The sequence below is a fragment of the Heterodontus francisci genome, chromosome 7 (assembly GCF_036365525.1).
Source record: "Heterodontus francisci isolate sHetFra1 chromosome 7, sHetFra1.hap1, whole genome shotgun sequence".
Lineage (NCBI taxonomy): Eukaryota > Metazoa > Chordata > Chondrichthyes > Heterodontiformes > Heterodontidae > Heterodontus > Heterodontus francisci.
This window is the reverse complement of record NC_090377.1, coordinates 61,907,520-61,928,301: the sequence shown is the minus strand read 5'-3', so window position 1 is coordinate 61,928,301 and position 20,782 is coordinate 61,907,520. Positions and strand designations below refer to the sequence as shown.

The 20,782-nt window shown below is 44.3% G+C and overlaps 1 protein-coding gene across 1 annotated transcript in view; it reads left to right on the top strand.

Moving 5' to 3' along the window:
* The window catches only part of LOC137371715 (polypeptide N-acetylgalactosaminyltransferase 5), an 88,404-nt gene that overhangs the window by 41,828 nt on the left and 25,794 nt on the right, over positions 1-20,782 (top strand). The window contains exons 3-6 of the mRNA XM_068034538.1: positions 3,704-3,823; positions 4,821-4,956; positions 14,901-15,020; positions 15,626-15,743. Of these exons, the coding sequence (XP_067890639.1) occupies positions 3,704-3,823; positions 4,821-4,956; positions 14,901-15,020; positions 15,626-15,743 (494 nt within the window). The remainder of the gene's footprint in view (positions 1-3,703; positions 3,824-4,820; positions 4,957-14,900; positions 15,021-15,625; positions 15,744-20,782) is intronic.

Genomic DNA, 20,782 nt, shown 5'->3' with positions numbered 1-20,782 from the left:
TGTAAAATACTTTCCATAGCAGATAATGGATCCAAAAATCCAATGGCTCAACTCCACTGGTAGAAGTGCAGTGAAGTAGGCTTATGTCTTGATATTAAATAATCAGACCCCATTCAAATTGCAGAAACATGGTCATTTACATCGTGGTTTTGGGTGCCTCGTGCCTGTTAGGGGGCATCAGTGTACCTATCTCAATCACTGGCCACTCTGCCCAAGAAGATTCTAAGGCCTTTCTCAGGCTGAAGAGAAGAAAATTTAAAAACATCTTCTGCTCCTAAGGCAGCCATCTGCCTTCATTATAAAGCTAATCGATCAGTTGCCTGTGTAAGGTTGAGAATTTTTCCTAGGGCTCCGAGGAACTCTTGCTAGCTGTCAGCAAAAGTTCCACTGATGCAGAATTCCTAGGGTACCCCAGGAACTCACTCAGAAATGCTTCTTTGAAGAGTCACCCTCCTTCCCATCGGAATTTTTCTGCTCTTTCTAAATAAGGTGGAATCCCAGTTGAACAAATTCCACTCCTCGTCAGGTGATTCCAATCAAGTTGCAACCTCGATTGATATTTTGGAATTTCTGGGGCCCCCGGAAGTTGAGAACGGAGGCAGGGAGCACGAAAATAACAGTGCTGGGCGCCATGTCCATTTCAAGACACGATCCCGCGTTGGCCGTACTCACCAGGGTGGGGGGAGGGCGGGACAGGAATCCTGCTATCCTCCCATTTGAATCCAACTAAACTTGTTAAAAAACTCATTTAGAGCTTGTCTGGGGCTGAAGTTCAAATTTTTTAAGAGACGGACAGCTTATCCGTGCCTTCAGAAACTGACCAGCAGAAGGCAGACGGGTGAAGAGTGGCGATCCAGTTGTGGCTGCCCAGGGCATTGCCCCGGCCCCATAAGAGGGTCGACGAGGCAAAGGTGGACTGAGCAGTTGGTAAGGGGGTGTCCTTGGCACTTCACTGGTGGCAGTGAAAGTGGGCACTCAAGTGCCTGGGGTTTGAATGGGGTCAGCACCCTCCTGACATCATGGGGGCAGAAGAGCAGAGGGCAAGGCTGCGAATGGTAAGTGGTCAACCACCTGCCCAAGAGGAAGGCTACAGTTGGCAATGGGAACACGACTGTCGTATTTTGGGCCCAGTGACGTTGAGGGGCAACACCCTTCACAGGAAGGGCAGATCTCCAAGCATCAGGAGGGCACAGGAGAGAAGAGATGGGCAGGAAAGCAGCAGAAGCTAAACCCTCCACACAGGATCAACTGCTGCAGATGGAGCTACCTAGAGATGAGCGAGAACCAGTGCCGCAGGAGATTGTGACTCTCCAGGCAGATTGTCACAGAATCCTGTATCCTCATCGCCAAAAAACTCGAACCTCGCAGCACCAGTTGCCATGCCCTGCCAGTAGCCGTCAAAGTCACCGTGGCCTTGAACTTCTTTACTTCTGGCTCCTTCCAGGAATCGGCTGCGGACCTTAGTGGCATCTCAAAAATGGCTGTAATGCCATTGCATCTCACTGGTCACTGATCCCCTTTTTGCCAGAGCTGGGCAGCACATTCATTTAATGACATATGACCTCGCTGGGACGGTGGACATTGGGTATCACCTCCATCGCTGGATTCCCCCAGGTGCAGGGCATCATCGATTGTACCCATGTGGCCTTCAAGGCACCCGGTGACCAGCCAGTGAGATCCAATAACATCCACTGCCTCAAAGTGCAACTGGTCCGGGACCACAACAAGAATTTCTTTCCTGTGTGTGCTCACTTTCCTGGCTTCATCCTCTGCTAGTCCAGGCTGCCTCAGATCTTCACTCCAGCCCCAAAGTGTGTGGCTGAATTCACCTTGAAAAGATGGCTACTGACCCTTCTACGGGAGTTCCAGACAGAGGCAATATGAGCAACGTCGTCTGCTCAGCAGGATAACCATTCAGCAGATCATTGGACTTCTGAATATGCAATTCTGGTGCCTGAACCGGTCAGGTGGTGCCCTCCAGTACCCTCCTGCAAGGGTCTCGCTCAGTGTGGTGCTCTGCTGCACTCTCCAGTAATGTAGCCCTCCAGAGAGGTGTGGTCTTTAAGGACGGTGAGGCCCTGGGAGAGGAGCAGGAGGTAAGAGAGGAGTCAGAGGGAGATAATGCCAAACAGAGAGGTGCTCCTGCTGCACGATGAGATAGCCTTCTGCCACCCTCCGGGAAGAGGACATCCCTCCTTTCCCTCACAATCTCCAGCATTAGATCCATGTCAGCATCAACGAATTGGTTTTCCCTGCCCTAGGTGCCAGGCCTCTGGCTTCCCTGTGATATCTTGCTTCCCTCTGGTGCAGTTGAAGGCTTTGGCACAAACCATAGATCTCTTCCTCCGGATAATCAGCAGCCTTAGTGATGGTTGCCATGGGGTGTCTAAATGGGTTCCACCCTTTACCTGACCCACCTCCATTTCCGCTCCCACTGGCTCTTAAGTGGACAAGGAACCCGTCGCCATATCAATCAAGGGCTCATCCCCGTGAAAATCTGAACTTTAATCCAGAGACAGGTTTCTGACCCAAAAACAGACCTGCTTCCTGTTTCCCACCTACGTGATGAAAATTTAGCTCAAAGTGTTTACTATCGGTGATAAGGGGCTAGATTGTTCTCCTCAGGGCAGAGTTCTGGCAAAACAGGATTTCTATCCACACCTCCAACTCTGCTCCAACTCCAAGGCATTTTGTCGGTCGGGGCCATCTGATGTGCACATCGGACTCAGCAGGAATCCTGCCACCAAGAGGGAACTCACCAGCACCTAACTACAAAACTTAGTCTTTTGGTGCTGTAACAGAGGCTGCTTGCCATTTAAGGGGGGGGGGGGGGGGAGGGGTGAGATCAAATAATAAAGTTCTTGTAGGCCTCAGCAGAGACCAGGAAGGGAAGTGGGATCTAGATCAGAGTGAGCCGAGGCAGCTACTTCCATTGCCGGATATAAAGGGAGTTACCACCATTGCTCAAGGTTTATACATGGCAGCCCCTGAAAGCAACAGTAACTGGGGTGGACATCAGGAAGATCTAGCAGGAACTGGAGTTCCTTCACCTCACCATAATTTGCATGCGGTGGGACAAGTGGGGAAGCCAATGGCTGGGAAAGGAAAATCTCAGTTGGGGCTGGAGATGCAGCATTAGGCATCACTGCCAGTTTTGCCCTATTCTCCACCACTATCTCAGCCTATTTTGGGTAGCATCATGGAGGAGGATGCAGCACAAACGTGTTTCGTGAAGGGGATATAAATGTATTGCCTAATAAAGCAAAACTGGATGCAAGGACCTCAATGAGCTGGTCAAACTGTATACAAATATAATTGTAAAATTTAACAATAATTTGAGCTAATTAGAAATAGTGAAATTATAAAATTTATTCCGGAGAATGCAATGATAGTTACTTGGAATATTGCTGTTATTAATAATAGAAGAGAAAGGCTTGAATCACTTGCATTGACAGCTGATGAGTAGGAGGTGTAGCAGTTTAATTTCTCTTCTTCCTTAATTTACTGGTTTATATCTTGAGAGTGTGCAGCTGTAACTAAGTTTTGCCTGCTTCTGAAGTATGAAAGAAAGTATATCAAATTGGATTGTTTTAAATCCAGAGTTTCACTCTGAAGTTTCCAAGTATGAAAAGATTACCAAATTATTTCTTGGAAGAAATCAATTTAACCAACAAATTCTACTTTTCTCCTTATTGTTATGTAGAATACCTGAAAGAGAATTTAGACAACTATATGTCGCACTTCCCAAAAGTTCAAGTTATTCACCTACAGGAGCGTCATGGTTTAATCCGAGCCAGACTTGTAGGTGCAGCTATTGCTACAGGTATGGTGTGATAACTTGTCTCTCATTTGTTTCATTTTTATGATTTGTCCTTTGTATCTTGAAAATAAAGAGGTGAATTCTGTTCTACTAGTACAAGGCTATTTGGCCATCAATCCAATTTTCCTTCATTGGAAAAATACTATTTATCCTTTTGTGAATTCTATCCAATTCATTAATCTCCTGAAGAAAGTTATACAAAGTTTCTTCTTTGTGCCCCGGCATAAGTTGAATAAAAATGCAAAATACCTCTAACTTTACAACTTACTTTATTCACTCCAAACTTGGTAACTAAATCTGATCATGAGGTGGAACCACTGAGACTGGTGCAGGCAATTTTAGGAGTAGGTTACCTGCTTACTCTTATCAGCCAGGCAAATACCTGTGAAATGGGAGAATATAAAAGGAAGAAATGGTCAAAAATATAATTTTTTTTTCTAATATTGTAACAAAATATGCACTGATAGAAACAGAAAATGCTAGAAATATACAGCATGTCTGATGGTTTCTGTAAAGTCAATAGATGTAGTAACATTGTGGGTAAAGCTTTTTGAATATTACACCATCAGTTGTTTTTTGAGCTGTTGATAGATCTTCTATGTATTTTCAGCAGTTTCTGTTTCTTTATGTGAAATGATACAGGCCAGGAAATACCTCGGAGCTATGCCTACTCCGCTGCTGTTATTTCACCAGGAATGTGGTACAAACCTCATTTACGTCCGTAAGATAAGGTTTCTGCTACACTTGTGGTGAAGTAATGCAGAGCAAGGGCAACTATGAAGAATTTCCTAGCTGTAGTCTGTTTGAAGGTTGATGCTTTTTACAGCACCAGTTTCAGATTGCTCATACTCACTGACCGATGCACTGAGTATGTTTAAAACAAAATGCTTTTGAGCTGATTGTTCCGGAATCATTTGACTATTAGCAAGACTTGGAAACATTGTGAGGGCTGCAGTGATTTAATCAAGTGTGGAGCTAACGCTTCCCTTTTCATTTCTAGGTGATGTGCTGACATTTTTGGATTCCCATGTTGAATGCAATGTTGGCTGGCTGGAGCCACTCTTGGAAAGGATCCATTTAAAGCGAACAAAAGTAGCTTGTCCTGTGATTGAAGTTATAAGTGATGAGGATATGAGGTACAATTATATAATCCTGTTTAGCAAAAGTCTGGATCATCACACAGTCACTTTGGCTTGGTTTGGAGGCCTAACATTAACAGAATTAACAGTAGAGTATTCCACTAGGAATTTCCTCAAATGTTCCCCCAGTTGACCACTGCTACTTTGGCAGAATATCTGCTGAGACCCTCGATAGATGCATAAATGGGGCATCCGAAGTTATGTCTACTGATTGGAATGTCCGCAAGTAAACCTCCTGCGTTCAATTTCTGTAAAAAGTACTTGTGTGACAGAGCCTTATCCCTAACTTTTATTCAACCTTAATTTGATCCTAGTGGGAATGGTCTAGTCGTGACTGGATGCTAGATGGCATTTAAAATATTATCAAACTGGTAGAAATGGGTGTATGTTCACACATTTAATGACACTCTTCATTTTGTTGGAGCTTTTTGGTTCAGGCTCAGGGCCATATACATTTTATTAGTATTTGTTTTCAAAGCAAACAAATACTAGTGTACATTATAACATAAGAAACAATAGCTTCAACAAAAACGTGCGTTTATATATTGCCTTTAATGTAGTAAAGCATCCCAAGGTGCTTCACCGGTGAATTATCAAACAAAATTTGACATTGAGCCACAGAAGGAGATACGACATGGGAAGAGGTTTTAAGGAGCATATGCAAGGAGGAGAGAGAAGTGGAGAAGGTGAGTGAGGGAATTCCAGAACTTAGGGCCCAGATAGCTGAAGACATTACTGTCAATAGTACAGCGATTAAAATTGGAGATGTGCAAATGACCGGATTTGGAGGAGCGCAGAGGTAGCTACCGAGATTGGTTTTTGATCGCAAAAAATTCCCTAGATTCCAGAACAGTCCCCATGGATTGGAAAGTAGCAAACATAACACCACTATTCAAGAAAGGAGGAAGAGAGAAAACAGGGAACCATAGGCTGACTTTAATAGTAGGGAAAATGCTAGAATCTATTAGGGGTGTGGTAACAGAGCACTTAGAGAATCATAATATGATTAGACAGAGTCAACATGGATTTATAAAATGGAAATCATATTTGACAAATGTGTTGAGTTTTTTTAAGGTTGTAACTAGCGGGGTAGATAAGGGGGAACCAGTGGATATAGTGTATTAGTTTAGTTTAGTTTAGCGATACAGCACTGAAACAGGCCCTTCGGCCCACCGAGTCTGTGCCGACCATCAACCACCCATTTATACTAATCCTACACTACTTCCATATTCTTACCACGTCCCCACCTGTCCCTATATTTCCCTACCACTTAACTACACTAGGGGCAATTTATAATGGCCAATTTAACCTATCAACCAGCAAGTCTTTGGCATGTGGGAGGAAACCGGAGCACCTGGATGAAACCCACGCAGACACAAGGAGAACTTGCAAACTCCACACAGGCAGTACCCAGGATTGAACCCGGGTCGCTGGAGCTGTGAGGCTGCGGTGCTAACCACTGCGCCACTGTGCCGCCCTAAGTATATTTAGATTTTTTTAAATCATTCGATAAGGTGCCACAGAAGCAGTTATTGCACAAAATTAAGGATCATGGTATTGGAGGTAATATATTAGCATGGATTGAGGATTGCTTAACGGACAGATAACAGGAGAGTAGGAATGAACAAGTCATTTTCGGTTTGGCAGTGGGTTACTGCAAGGATCAGTGCTTGGATCTCAGATATTTACAATCTGTACTTAGATGAGGAAGCTGATGTAATGTATCCAAAGGAGGGACCCCCTCCAATCCTGCTCGAGGCCACCAGGTTTTATCTGGCGGGCCCCTCCACCTTCTAATAAATTGAGGTGGAGACGGGAAGATGCCCGTAAGTGGCCATTAATTGGCCACTTAAGGACCTCAATTGGTCTGGAGCGGGAAGGCCATCCTCAGCCTTCTCCCAGACTAATTTGGAAGGCGTTGGGAAAGCGATAGTACGGAAAGGTGGAGCTGAGGTAGTAGATCAGCCGTGGTTGCATTGAATGGCAGAGGATGGTCGAAGGACTAATAGGCCTATTCCTGCTCCTGCTTCTTACGTTCTTACCTTGGAGGATTGTAAGGCTGGAGGAGATTACAAAGATAAGGAAGGGCAGGGCCATGGAGAAATTTGTAAACAAGGATGCAAATTTAAAATCACGGTGTTACTGGACCTAGAGCCAGTGTAGGTCAGTGTGCACAGGGGTGATGGGTGAACAGGATTTTTTTTTAATTCATTCATGGGATGTGGGCGACGCTGGCCAGGCCAGCATTTATTGCCCATCCTTAATTGCCCTTGAGAAGGTGGTGGTGAGCTGCCTTCTTGAACCGCTGCAGTCCATTTGGGGTAGGTATACCCACAGTGCTGTTAAGAAGGGAGTTCCAGAATTTTGACCCAGCGACAGAGAAGGAACGGCAATATAGTTCCAAGTCAGGATGGTGTGTGACTTGGAGGGGAACTTGCAGGTGGTCGTGTTCCCATGTATTTGCTGCCCTTGTCCTTCTAGTTGGTAGAGGTTGCGGGTTTGGTGTGAGTTAAGAAACGGACAGCAGAGTTTTGGATGAGTTCAGTTTTATAATGGATGGAAGATGAGAGATTGATCAGGACAGCATTGGAATAATCAAGCTAGAGGTAAGAAAGGAACAGATGAGGGTCTTAGCAGCAGATGAGCTAACGCAGCAGTGAAGTCAGGCAATGTTATGGAGGTGAAAGTAGGTGGTCTTGGTGATGGATTAGAAATGCGATTGGAAGCTCATCTCGGAGTCAAAAGAGCGGCAAGCTTGCGAATGGCCTGGCTCACGCTCAGACAGTGACCCGGGAATGGGTTGGAGTCATTGGCTAGGGAATGGAGTTTGTGGTGGGGATCGAAGACAATGGCTTCGATCCTCTCAATATTTAGTTGGAGGAAATCTCTACTCATCCAGTACTGTTGTCAGACAAGCAGTCTGACAACTTAGAGACAGTGGATGGGTCGAGAGCTGTGATGGTGGTGAGGCAGAGCATCAGAATGAATCGGAAGAAATGTACCCACCAGTGATTTAATTTTCTATAACAGCCCTAATCTTGGAGATGTGGTGGGCAACAGGAGCAGAGGTGGTAATAAATAAACAAGCTTTAGTCATTGGCAGTGAATAAAGAAACTCGCTTTTGCAGTAGTCATAAATGATTTGCAGGAAGACTTAACAAGTTACATTGATGTTGTAAGGTATGCAGATTGAAAAAGGTATTTGATAATTCCTTAGAAAAGAATATGAGGAGGAGGCAGGAAAATGGGACTGTTAAATCAGTCCCTGAGAGGAATTCAAATTCAGCACAGGCAAGGGGAGACAAATCTCCTGTTATTTAAAAGTTGCATTCCAGGCTTTGTGACCAGATCAACAGGGGGGCTGATTTTCCAACCTTTTGCTAAGGAATCGAAATACAGTGAGCTTTGCATTCAACAAAGTCATTCTGAACTGATCTCTCCAGATTTTACGAGGTCAGCCTCATTAATCATGAATTTCAAGCTCGCCACCTAGATTGGGCGTGCTGGTGCTTGCCAGTAGGGGCACACAATAAAACACACCTGCAGCGTTCTAAAAGCTGCAGCTGCTACTTAAAAGGGAATCCCACTTCTTAAAGGGCACAGACTTAAATATATTTAGCACACAACGGATTTAGCAGTCCATCGCTAGATCTGGCTGGACCACATCAAGCTCCATTGGACCTTGCTCTCATCTGCCAAAACCACTCACTACTCCGGAATGCAAAGATTTCCCCTAGTTTCTTTTTCTTCACTACAAATTACAATGCAGGGTGGACCCTTGAACCTCTTTCTTTATGAACTCTTCAAAAACTTCCAAAATGTCAATACTGTAAGATTAAAAGAAAGCTTTTTCCACAGGGAAGTGGAAGGGACTCTGAACAAACACATTTGACTTAAGAGCACTGATAATGCATTATCAAGAAATTAGGACTGCATCTGTCCTGGCATGGTAAATCCTGCATAATGGTGAGGACAATTTGCTTCATCAAATCTTGCAAGACTAGCTCCTTTTTCTAATTTTAATAGGATCTTTGTGGATGATAAGTGGGGAGTGGCAGTGAAATTTGGCAGATCGAGTGAGATGGTGGCTCATAAAAAGAGGCTGCTTGGCATTAAAATGTTGCATTTTTGCTGCAAGAACAAGCACTGTTTTGGTAACAATGTTGCCAGCAAGTAAAGGCCTGCTACCTGACCCGAACCCGACGGGACCCGATGACATAGGTTGAGTCGGGTCGGATTTCTGGGTTCGGCATTCGGGCTCGGGTCGGGTCGGACCAGATTGGACACGCTCTATCACCACCTCAGGTAAGTGACTTTAATGTTAATTTACTTTTTGGACTTTAAAGGTGGTTTTGCTACAGTTATTTTAAGCTTGTGCAGGTAAGGAACAAAGTGAAAAACCTAAGGTCGGTTAAATGATGGTCGGGTCGGGTGCAGGAAAAATTGGAAGGACTCGAGCCGGGTCGGGCTCGGGCTCGGATGGGGTTCTGTCGGGCTCGGGTTGGGTCTCATTTGCAGACCTGAACAGGCCTTTAGCAGCAAGGAGGAATATGGGGAAAACTCCCATTTTTGCTGGCGTTATCTTGGAGGGCCTACTGGAGATGCAACAAGGGTAGAAGTGTCACCTTACTTCAAACAAATGCTTCGGCAGCTTGGATAGGAGTTGCCAAGAGAATAAAAAAGTGTGTTAGGTCTGAAGGAACTGGGATCAAATGAAGAAATTTTCTGGTATAGAGAAGTGCATAAAATGTCATAGGATGTGTTCTGAACTGGAACTTTTGCTAGATACCACATACATGTTGCTTTGGAATGCACACCTATAGGGAGGAATCTGGACTGGCCACAGGATTAGCAACTCCAGATGCATTGGGCTGGATTTTATGGGGTCGTTTTGAGGCAGCAACGAAGGCAGGATGGGCTACAAAATAGAGATGGAAGATGTTGGACAGGAAGTCCGATGTCATGAAGCCTTTTACGGATTTTCCAGTTGGTGGCCAACATGGAGGGCGGTCTTCGCACATTCACGAGGCGGGAAGCCAATTAAGGTATTTAAGAACCCAATTGACAGCAATTTTATTCATTGTTTTGAATTTTCCTGCTGGCGCATGGGAATCACAGTGCTTCAGGTTCTCGCTAGGTGCAAGGAGACGTCAGCTCAGTGTTGACTTCACTGGGAAGCCATCAAGAGGCAGCATTGCTTGGCAGGAATTGTGGAGGAGGGGAAGCATTGTGAAAGACTGTCAGAAGTTGGAGCCAAAGTGCCAGCACTGCAGGGCACCCACACCAGCGTGGCATCAGGGCAGTGCCACCTCATTGAAAGGCACTAGTAGTGGGTGGGCGGTGGTGGAAGGTCTGTTTGTCCCAGAGGCCGTGTGCTTAGAGAAAGGCAACCTGTCATCGGCCTCATTCACCCTGGCTTCGAGGGCCCTGTGGAGGAGGAGAGCAGAGAGGGAGGGAGCACTAACTGGGGGGCTACATAAGGGCTAGCTCTGAGCACAGGAGGCTGGAGAAGGTTGTAGAGGGGCACAGCAACAATCTCTGGTGCGCAGAAGAAGCTACCCTCCAGAGAGGGTTTACCGACCGCATCTTAACTACCTGCAGATGTCTGAGCTGCATTGTCTCCGAAGACTCACCCTCTCCAGGGAGGCTGTCAGTCATCTATGGGCCATGATGTAGGATGAGCTGAGGCTCATGGGACTTGGTGGGCACCCAATACCTGTAGTGCTGAAAGTCACGCTGGCATTAAACTTCTACGGCATTGTATCATTCCAGGGGTCCACTGGAGGTATGTGCGGAATCTTCCAGTCTGCAGCGCATCGCTGCATCAAGGAGGTCACCAATGCCATGTGCAGGAAGACTGGCGACTATGTGCGCTTCTGCGCCATTGCAAACAGTCAAGCTGAGAGGTCTATCGGATTCCCCCAGGTGCAAGGGGTGATTGATTGCATGCATGTGGCCATCCAAGCTCCCACGGACTAGCCTGCTGCCTTCACCAACTTGGAAGGGCTTCTGCTCCTTCAGTGTACAAATGATCTGCGGCCACTGCAAGCGGATCTTATAGACGTGTGCACAATTCTCGGGAAGCAGCCATGACGCATACATACTAAGGCAGTCCCCATGCGCATTCAGGGATGGATCCTTGGAGACCAGGGCTACCCACTGAGGACATGGCTACTGAATCCTGTGAGAAACACACGCACGGATGCAGAGGAGAGGTATAACACTTGCCATGGGTCAAAACTAGTGGCCATTGGTCTGCTCAAACTGAGATTTAGGTGCCTAGATCGATCCGGTGGATCCTTTTTGGTATGCCCGGCGAGGGTCTCGCAAATTGTGGTGGTCTGCTGTGCAGTACACAACCTGGCACTACAGAGAGGCGAAGAGTTAGCAGTGAGGATATCGTTGAGCGAGATGCCTCCCATGATGCTGAAGATACTGCCCAAGCAGTGCCAGATGATGGACCCCAAACACAGCATGAAAGGCATCATGAGATACGCCTTCATACATTCACGTTTCTTTTGAAATTTACCACCTTCTGGAACTGTAACAGCCTTATCATTAAACAGCCCTGTTGTCACCTCCATCCTCTATACTGCAGCACCGAGGTGCAGGTTGCAAAGTGACAACGCCGAAGCTTTGTGTGCGCAGGTCTAACTCCCTCGTTATCAACACCTCAGGAGGAAGATTTGCTAGTAACTCCCAAAAGGAATCCACAACCGAGAGGAGACATGGTGAGTGAACAACATAGTTTAATTACATGTGTCGACCGTTGCAGCAGGTCCCTTTTCTACATTATTATCCGTGATCCTCTTAAGTGTATCTCTGCTTTTCTGAACTCGTTTGTGGGTGTTCCTGAGAGCCCAAGCGCTGTCAGCTGAGGCGGAGATGGGCTGCTGACCTAGCTGCCCCCTGGCTTGGGATGACCTTGACGGTTCTCCTCTGGCTGCATGAGGCCTAGCAGGTCCAGGAATGCTGAGGGAAACATCAGTCGGCTGGGCTGATGGGGCCGCTGGCTTCACTGGCAGAAGGGCTTTGGAGCCACTGTCCTCACCAGGAACATGCTGAGAGGAACCCCCAGATGTGGCAGGCAGCTGCTCCTCCCCCCTTATAAGACGCTCTTGTACCTCCCTGCTGACCTGAGAGGGATGTGGACCTGGTGGAGACGCCAGGTGCCTCATTCCCCTCTTGCCCTGCCACTGCTGCATCAAGCTCATGGACAATTGGATGGTGTGCAGGTCAGTGTGCATTTCTGGCAGCCACTGATTGGTCTGCTGGATCTGGCTCTCCATGACAGTTGCCAGCCTCTCAATTGAGGAAGCCAGACATGCAATCAGCAGAGACTCCTCCATCGTCGGTGCTTGGGTACTCAAAGCTTTTGGCATCTCTGCCTGATGCTGCCTGACCTCTCGCTGCAGCTGTAACATTTCCGTGTTGCCGATGACATCAGGGGCACGTCATCCGCCTGAGCCTCAGCATGGGCCTGATCTCAGACTACCAATGGCCTCGGCTGTCACAGCCTCCTTTAGCTGCCCTGGCAAGTCTGTGCTCACCAGGTTGTGTGCCCATATCTAAATGCGCGCAGTTACCCACCAAAGTGAGAGTATCTGTGCTGGTGGAGGGTGCGAGGGAATGATGTGACAGTGGACCCTCTGAGGCTGCCCCCTTCTTCTCGGGTGGCCAACTGTCCCCCAGCCTCTTCAGCTCCTCCCTCCACTCAGTCACCTTGATTTGCATGAGAAATGATTGAAAAATAAAAGGATTAGTGTCTGCCCATCCTCTCAATCATATCACCCCAAATGTACCTCTCCATTGCTGCCAAGAGGATTACATGTGCTATATGCCTCTTTGGCATCAAAGACACCCTTATGCCCCAGGAGATGCTCACTCACGCTCTTAGGTGGGCACTCGTATCTCCCCATCAGCTGTGGCACAACCGCCTGGTTGCCCTTCAACTCTGTGGCCTCCTCCATTGATGTAAGGAGATGTGCATAAGGATCTCCGCTGCCAGTCTTGGCACGCTCCTTCCTGTTGTGGGCTGTCTTCTCCTGCAGGTACAGTGAGGGACAAGGTTAGTTTGCAAGCGGGTAAAAGCCCCAGACCTCTGATGATGAAAGTCTATCGAGCCATGATGGGGACTCACACGATGGAGATGGTGTCATAGTGGTAATGTCACAGGACTAGTAAACCAAAGGCCCAGGCTAATGCCCTGGGTCACAGATTCAAATCCCACCATGACAGCTAGTGAAATTTAAATTCGGTTAATTAATTTCAGTTAATTAATAAAAATCTGGAATCGAAAGCAGTACTGCCATGAAACTTTCATTGATTGTCGTAAAAACCCATCTGGTTCACTAATGTCCTTTAGGAAGGAAATCTCCCATCCTTACCTGATCTGGCCTACATGTGACTCTAGACCCACAGCAATGTGGTTGACTCTTAACTGCCCTCTCTGAAATGGCCTAGCAAACCACTTAGTTCAAGAACAATTCGGGATGGGTAGCTTGCCAGCAACGCCCACATCCCACGAAAGAATAAAAGAAAAATGTCTCTTGCATCGACCATTCTTGAGGTTCTATGCAGGGGAATGCATCGAAAGACGGGCACCTCTAACTGAGGTGTGGCCATGCCTCAGACCCCATTGGCAACTCTAGAACCCCATTGCCATGGCTGGGTGGTCCCTCCCTGTCTACCAAACGAATTCTCTCACTCTGACACAAGCTGGGTGGAAAGGGGTGTAATTGAATGGAACATTCACCTTGGAAGATCGGATGAGGTCATTGACCCTTTTCCATCACTGGATCCAGGTCCTTGGGGTGACCCCGCAGCTGCTGACCTCCTCTGCTGTCACCATCCAGGCTTGCTTGGTCAGGCAGGTTGGTCTGCTCCCAATATTGGGGAAGAGGACCTCCCGCCTTTCCCTTGCAGTCCGGAGCAGAGTCTGGAGGGAGGCATCATTGAACAGCGGGGCCATCCGAGGTGGTCTTTCTGCCATGCTGCCTGCAGGATTGCAAAACGATGCCTGGCGCTCCTGAATGCAGGGGCTCACTGGTTGAAACGAGCAGTCGGGCAGGGGTTCCGTGGATGAAAAGAGCTGTTGGGCAGGGGCTCAGTGGATGAAACGAGCAGTTGGGCAGGGGCTCACTGGTTGAAACGAGCAGTTAGGCAGGGGCTCAGTGGATGAAACGAGCAGTTAGGCAGGGGCTCAGTGGATGAAACGAGCAGTTGGGCAGGGGCTCAGTGGATGAAACGAGCAGTTAGGCAGGGGCTCAGTGGATGAAACGAGCAGTTGGGCAGGGGCTGTCAGCTGGTTAATTATGGCACCTCCGCTGCCGTCTCCGTCCTCTCAGTGGACGGCCCCCCGGCTCCCAATCCTTAATTGGCTGGCCACTGCTCAATTGCGTTTGGCTGGCCGCTGATTGCCCCAACGGATGCCATACCCACTTCCAGTCCTGATGTTGGGACCTGCAGCCTAGAAATAAAATTCAACTCGTCACAAATTCAGTACAACTCACTGTGTAGAATTTTACGGCCACTAAGTTCAGCCATTAATCAATGGAATTAGTTTTTTGCACGTGAACAATGCTTTAACATACCACATCATTATAAAAGTGCTAACCTTCTCAGTAGAATAGAATGATTCCAAGCACCTGTTATAAGCATGTTAGGCCACAATTTTTGCTATGAGCCACACACGTGGAAGTAACGTTCTGCTCCTGCTGTTGTGCTCTCCGTAGAATCATTGTAGTAGATTCAGAATTTGATATGCATGAAAGTCTATGTTTTGTTTTTCTAAAACAGTTTTTCTGCACTTATGCTATTTTTTTATTTTCCTTATTTTACTTTTAATGGAATAGTCTGTGCTTCTTGTTTCTCAAAATTTCTTCTTCAGACGGTGTATCAGAAATGCTTGCTAATGTCCAAAATTTTTGTTTCTAATGTAGTTATGTAGGAGTGAGTGGTTTTCTACGTGGAGTATTTACCTGGCCCATGAATTTTGAGTGGAAGACAATACCTGATGAAATGATTAAAGAATACAATCTGAAAGAAATGGACCCAATAAGGTAACTTAGCTTACTAAAGATAATAATTGTTATTAAATCTAGTTTTGCAATGCCCCATAAAGCATGTATGAAATCATCCTGTCTCAACTCCTTATTTGAGCTATTTGTTAAAGCCAGAGCAAAAAAATTATGAAAATATACTTTCATGATTATCAACCATTATAACATGATCAAACCTATAAATCCTACTTCCTAACTATCCAATATGTGTTATTGTCCAGCTTTGCTTAGCTGCGATGTAATTCACAGCTTGGCAGAACATCTTTGTGTTTATCCCTCCTATGACAGTCTTCTTTTGTTTCTTGCTTTGTTCTTCCAGCAAGCCTGTTGTATCTGTTCTCTACTCCACTGATCAGTTTCTTATCAGTTCAGTGTTTTTCTGTCAAATTTCAACCAAAAGTTTGTAATGACTGGAAAGGTCTGGAGAGCGAGTAATATTGGAACCATTCTCTAGTACTGATTTCATGCTGCATTTATATATTCTCCAAGTGAAGTTATGGCAGCTTTGTGAATGCTGCATTTTCTAATTTTTGTATTATCCAAAAATAAAAAGCCGATGAAATATGTAACATTGCTTCAACTCTATATAACTAATTTTCTTGTAGGTGTCCAATAATGGCAGGAGGATTATTTTCAATTGACAAGAAGTATTTTTATGAACTGGGTACTTACGATGCTGGCTTGGAAGTCTGGGGTGGAGAAAACATGGAGCTATCCTTTAAGGTACCATTGCAGGCCTTTCATCAGGAGTCAGAAATATGCATATATTATTGAACATTAAAACTTTCATTTACAGTTCAAAGAATTTTTCTAATGTTTTAGGAGAACTGAACCATTTACTCAACAGGAAGCTGAAGTAAACAGTAATTTCCACGCTTTGGATACATTTTGAATAAATACAAGTATTTTTAGATTGAGAAAATCATTGGTCATCCTCAGTGGTTTCTCCTACACAGCTGCAATATTTTAAACAATTTCCAAAATAATAGCTTAAGGGCAGGATGGTAATGATTATTGTCCTTACACTAAATTGATTTAGTACTGTGCAAAAATAATAGATAATTGCAATGTTATCTTCATTATATAAAAATAGTTAAAAGGCCCAACGAGTCTGTTTAACTAATGAAGAAGTGCCTGAAAAAGCATAGCTGATAACAGGCAGCCCGTGTGAATTCAGGATTATGCTTTAAGCAGATTAATAGTGCTTTTCAAGCATATTACAGCCATAGTAAATCAGGAAAATGCAATGGCTGTTATATATTTACATTGTTAAAAATCCATTGACGATGTTCATATCAGACATTGTTACCTTTTATGCTTTTTAAGAGACCTTTTTAATGGTTTTACAAATTTTCCCATGAGTGCATCTCACCTCACAATCCAGAAGCTGTGCCTTTATGGATTCTGTCTATGCACACAGATGTGATTGTGTTCTGACAAATATCCCAATTGCAGTGATCTGCATACTCAAGTTTACATAGACTCATTCTATATTTTCAAACAACTCGGTGCAGTGGAATGCCACACAGATCCAACTTTTTCTGCTTAGCCAACTATTATTATTATTTAAAGTAACACCAAAAAAAGGCTGGGGCAATAGATAAGCACAATAATCTATCCTAAATTGTCCTTATACATGTCCACTGAACCTTCAAAGTGAAAATATACACTTTCACTTTTGTTCATTGTGCTTCAGTGGAAGCACTCTTGTCTGAGTCAGAAGGTTGTGGGTTCAAGTCCCAGTCCAGAGACTTGAGCACATAACCTAGGCTCCTCCTCCTGTGTAATACAGAGGAAATGCTGTAATCGGAGGTGCTGTCTTTCGGATGAGATATATTTTTATATAATCATTTGATTTATACTATTTTGTGCAGTGAAATAGCAAAATGTACAGAAATTTGGGAAGCAGAGAAGCAGAATTGGTTGAATCATCAGATTTTCTCCATACTGCAGTCTGAGGAGCTGGAAAACACAAAACTGAATTGCTGCACTGATGGAATGGTGTAATTATAGCATATTGGCAAAAATAAGACCACATAGCATTGCAGGTAACCTTATGACATGATTGGTAATTTGTTGGAAGAAAGGACACAAGAATAGGGATAGTGGGGTTCGTTCTCTGATTGGCGGGATACGACAAATGGTGTTCTCCAGGGATCCGTATTGGGGCCTCAACATTTCAGCATATAATGACTTTAGAGGGTTGTGTATCAAAGTTTGCAGATGCCACTATTAAGAGGTACAGAAATTTGTTGATAGGAGCAAGTTACACAGGGATGTAGACACACTAAGTAAGTAGAAAAAAACTGTGGTCGATGGCATTCAGTGTGGTAAAGTTTGGATCTGAGAAAGACCAAGTTAAGCACTTTTTGTTTGATAAGCAAGTTGTAGCTAATAAAGTTGGGAGGATGCAACTTCTTTGGGGTTTGCATAATTCTGCATAAATTGGATACAGAGGACCAATTTGTGAGAGGGATATCAACAATATCTCAGACAGTCTGTTCACTCTCATCAATACCCATGTTTACAGACCATGCCTCTCCTGTCTTTGCTGCCTTCGCTTTACTCCAGAGACAATGAAAATGTGCTGTGCCATACAACCTCAATGACTAGGATGACCTTTCCGACAGATATCAAAGTCACAAAAGTGTAAAATTTCTATGCCACAGGATCCTATCAGGCCATTGTAGGGAACTTCTATGAAATAAGCCAGTACACAGTGTATTTCTGTATAAAGCAGATGACCGATGCCATGTTTGGCATGGGAACACCTTTATAATTTTCTATGTAGGTAGAAGATAGCAACTGGAGAGGGCACAGAATGTGTTCTGCCCTGTAGGCCTCCCCAGAGTCTAGCGATTTCTAGATGAAAATGGAACCAGCCCAATATATACATGAATAGGAAGAGATATTACTTCAAACTGCTCAGGTAGTTTCTGTCAAAACTATCACCCTGCAAATTAGTTCTGGAGATCACCCATGTAAGTTTTTTTTTGTTTGGAGGAGGTGTTAACTGATCTTGGACCTACAAGGTACATACTTTGGTATTCTTAATCAAGATAGGGAGTTTGTTAAGCACAGCAAGGAGTTACAATGCAATACTCAACAACGGCAGTAGTTATACAGCAGAGTGCAGTGTCCTCGGTTCTTGCTTCCCAAGCCACTGTGATGCAGTCTTCTCTCCAAGTGTTTTGTTGACCGTAGTCTGGTTCCTTCTTCAAATCTGTGCACGCCGATGTCTCTCAGCACCTTTCTTTTATGCCTCTCCAAGGGTTTCTTCATGCCATATTAGGTTATATTCCAACATAACCCTTTTGATTGGTCAGGTTTGACCTCGCCTTCCATACATTGTCTCTACAAATGGTTTGATGACCTAAGTAATATCCCCATCAAAATTCCAGTTATGAATGGTCTCCAAATATCTTTATTTATGTTTCCATCCCCATGAGGCCTGCAAGTTTATCAGTTATTGTTACACTGAGTCTCTCTGAATTGAAATGGAGAGTGGCAGTCATCAGACATCCTGCCTTATCTCAAAACTACTTCTGCCTTTGTCCTAAGCAGACACACTTGTCTTTCACCATCTTTCCAATATAGCTTACGGATATACATTTCATATGACAAGCATGATTCCAGACATAAGGTACACAGCTTAATCCTAATATAATGCATTGTTACACATATAAAGTATAACTATTCCCTAGCGTAACCTTTATCATTTCCTAAAAGCATTCCGCTTTAAAACATAGCACCTCATATAAACTGCAGCAGACCAGAACTTGCACATTTTCATTCAAGCATAGCAGTAATAACAGATTAACATAGCAGTTTATTAACCCCTTAGTTCCGACAGTCCCCACCTTGAGAGTGAAATGCCAGATGGCATTGATCTCTCATACATTACTTTCTAAGGAGGGCCTGATAATCTTTCATGGTCTCCTGTCTAATTGTCATTTCCTTTATTATTCTCCTGATTTGTCTTAAGGCGCATATTAAAATCAGAATTATCACCAATTGAGCAGTCACTAAGACATGGGAAATAATCATGATCCAAAGGGGTATTTCGATGTTTAACCCTATGTCCCACCAGTGGCCGTCATCCCCTGTATCAGGGATTTCATTCTTAATTTCTCCATTTTGTTGTTGCAGGATATAAAAGTGTTTGTTGGATGTATTGATTCTTTACAATAGCTCAGTCAGACGTTCGGGTAAAGGGGGAATGGCATAATCAAATCTACTAACATATTGATGTAACTGCTCCTTGAGGTCATCTTTAGCAATGATATTTATTTGTTTATGATTCCATATACTGAATAGAACCTTGTTTCCTATCCGAGCCATTAAAGAAGGCCTAAAGCAAAATTCTCCCTTATCTAATTCACAAACTAAATTGCCATATGTATACTCTGTGGGTAGTAATATCACAATATCTTCCCTCACCTTGGAAGGCAGAGTGAACGGGGAACTCCTCGCCGCTCAATATTTCCTTTGTACAGTTGAGGGGATCTTTGTTCCTGGTGAATCCACATGCTGGAGCAGAGTTTTCTGCTATGTTATAAGGACAAACAAAGGCATCCTCTGACTGGAGATACTCAGTCATGTCTGGGTTAATCCAGGTGGTTCCATTGACGAGGGAGATGCACTTAGGTGGATTTTGGTACTAATCAATGTGATTCCTCATTATAATCTGTTCCTTAACAACTGTTGCTGCAATTCCAGATTCCCAAGACCAATTCTTTATACTTTTGCCGATGCACTGTTAATTCTAAGTTATTAGCCTTCTGTAAGTACCTTTGGTTCAAGTAACAGATCACGCATGGACTTAAAAGATTCTCCAGCTCTCCCTTTACTATATCCATCTTGTGGATAATTCCTAGACCTTCAACTGTCTCTCTGAACCTTGATTTTGCTCCATCTCAGTTGTGTGTTTAATTCTATCTGAATTGTTTTAATGCCAGTTTCTTTCTGGAATATGTGTCAATGCCTTGATAATTTAAAAATATTGTTTCACTCTTCTGGCCACATTAACCATTTCCTGTCATGCTGTTGTCAAGTAGCTGAGCATGTCTGAAATCTGTTCTTCAGTGCCAAATTGCCATATTTCTACATGTTAGTTACATCACATGTAACACATCACATTTGCACACTTACACCGTGTCCCAATATCATGTCACACATTTTTGACTCTCTGGTTATCTTATTAAAAGATTGGAAGGGAGGGGTGCTGTCTGTCTCGAGAGCCTTGCTCATCCCCCTCTGCATGTTTCCAATGCCTTGGGTAGTGGCCAGAATATCAAATTCAGTTCTCTTTTTTAAAAAAAAAACCATAGGCAAGGACACAAATCTCCAAAAGAAAGCTATCAAATTACAATTCTTAACAACACTCTCCTAACTCTTGCTAGAAAGTTCTGGACTTCTTGGAAATTATGCACATTAATTTAACAGTTTGAACTTTGATTCTGCCAATGTCTGTTCCTAAAATTCCTTTATTAGCTCTTGCATCAGTAAGATTTTATTTCCAATTCCCATTAATTACAATTCTATTTTTGAGCCCTGGAGAAACTTTACAGTCAATTATCTATAATATCTTTAAAACAGAAATCAAACAGACCTTTAATCATTATCTTGCTGTAGCAGTAGTCCCCACCAACACAACAAACACCTCGCTCAGCAACATTTTACCGGCAGGCATACATGTAGCTGCCCAGGCATTACCATTTTTTTGAAAATTAAAATTTTGTTTATCTCTGGCAACTCCTATC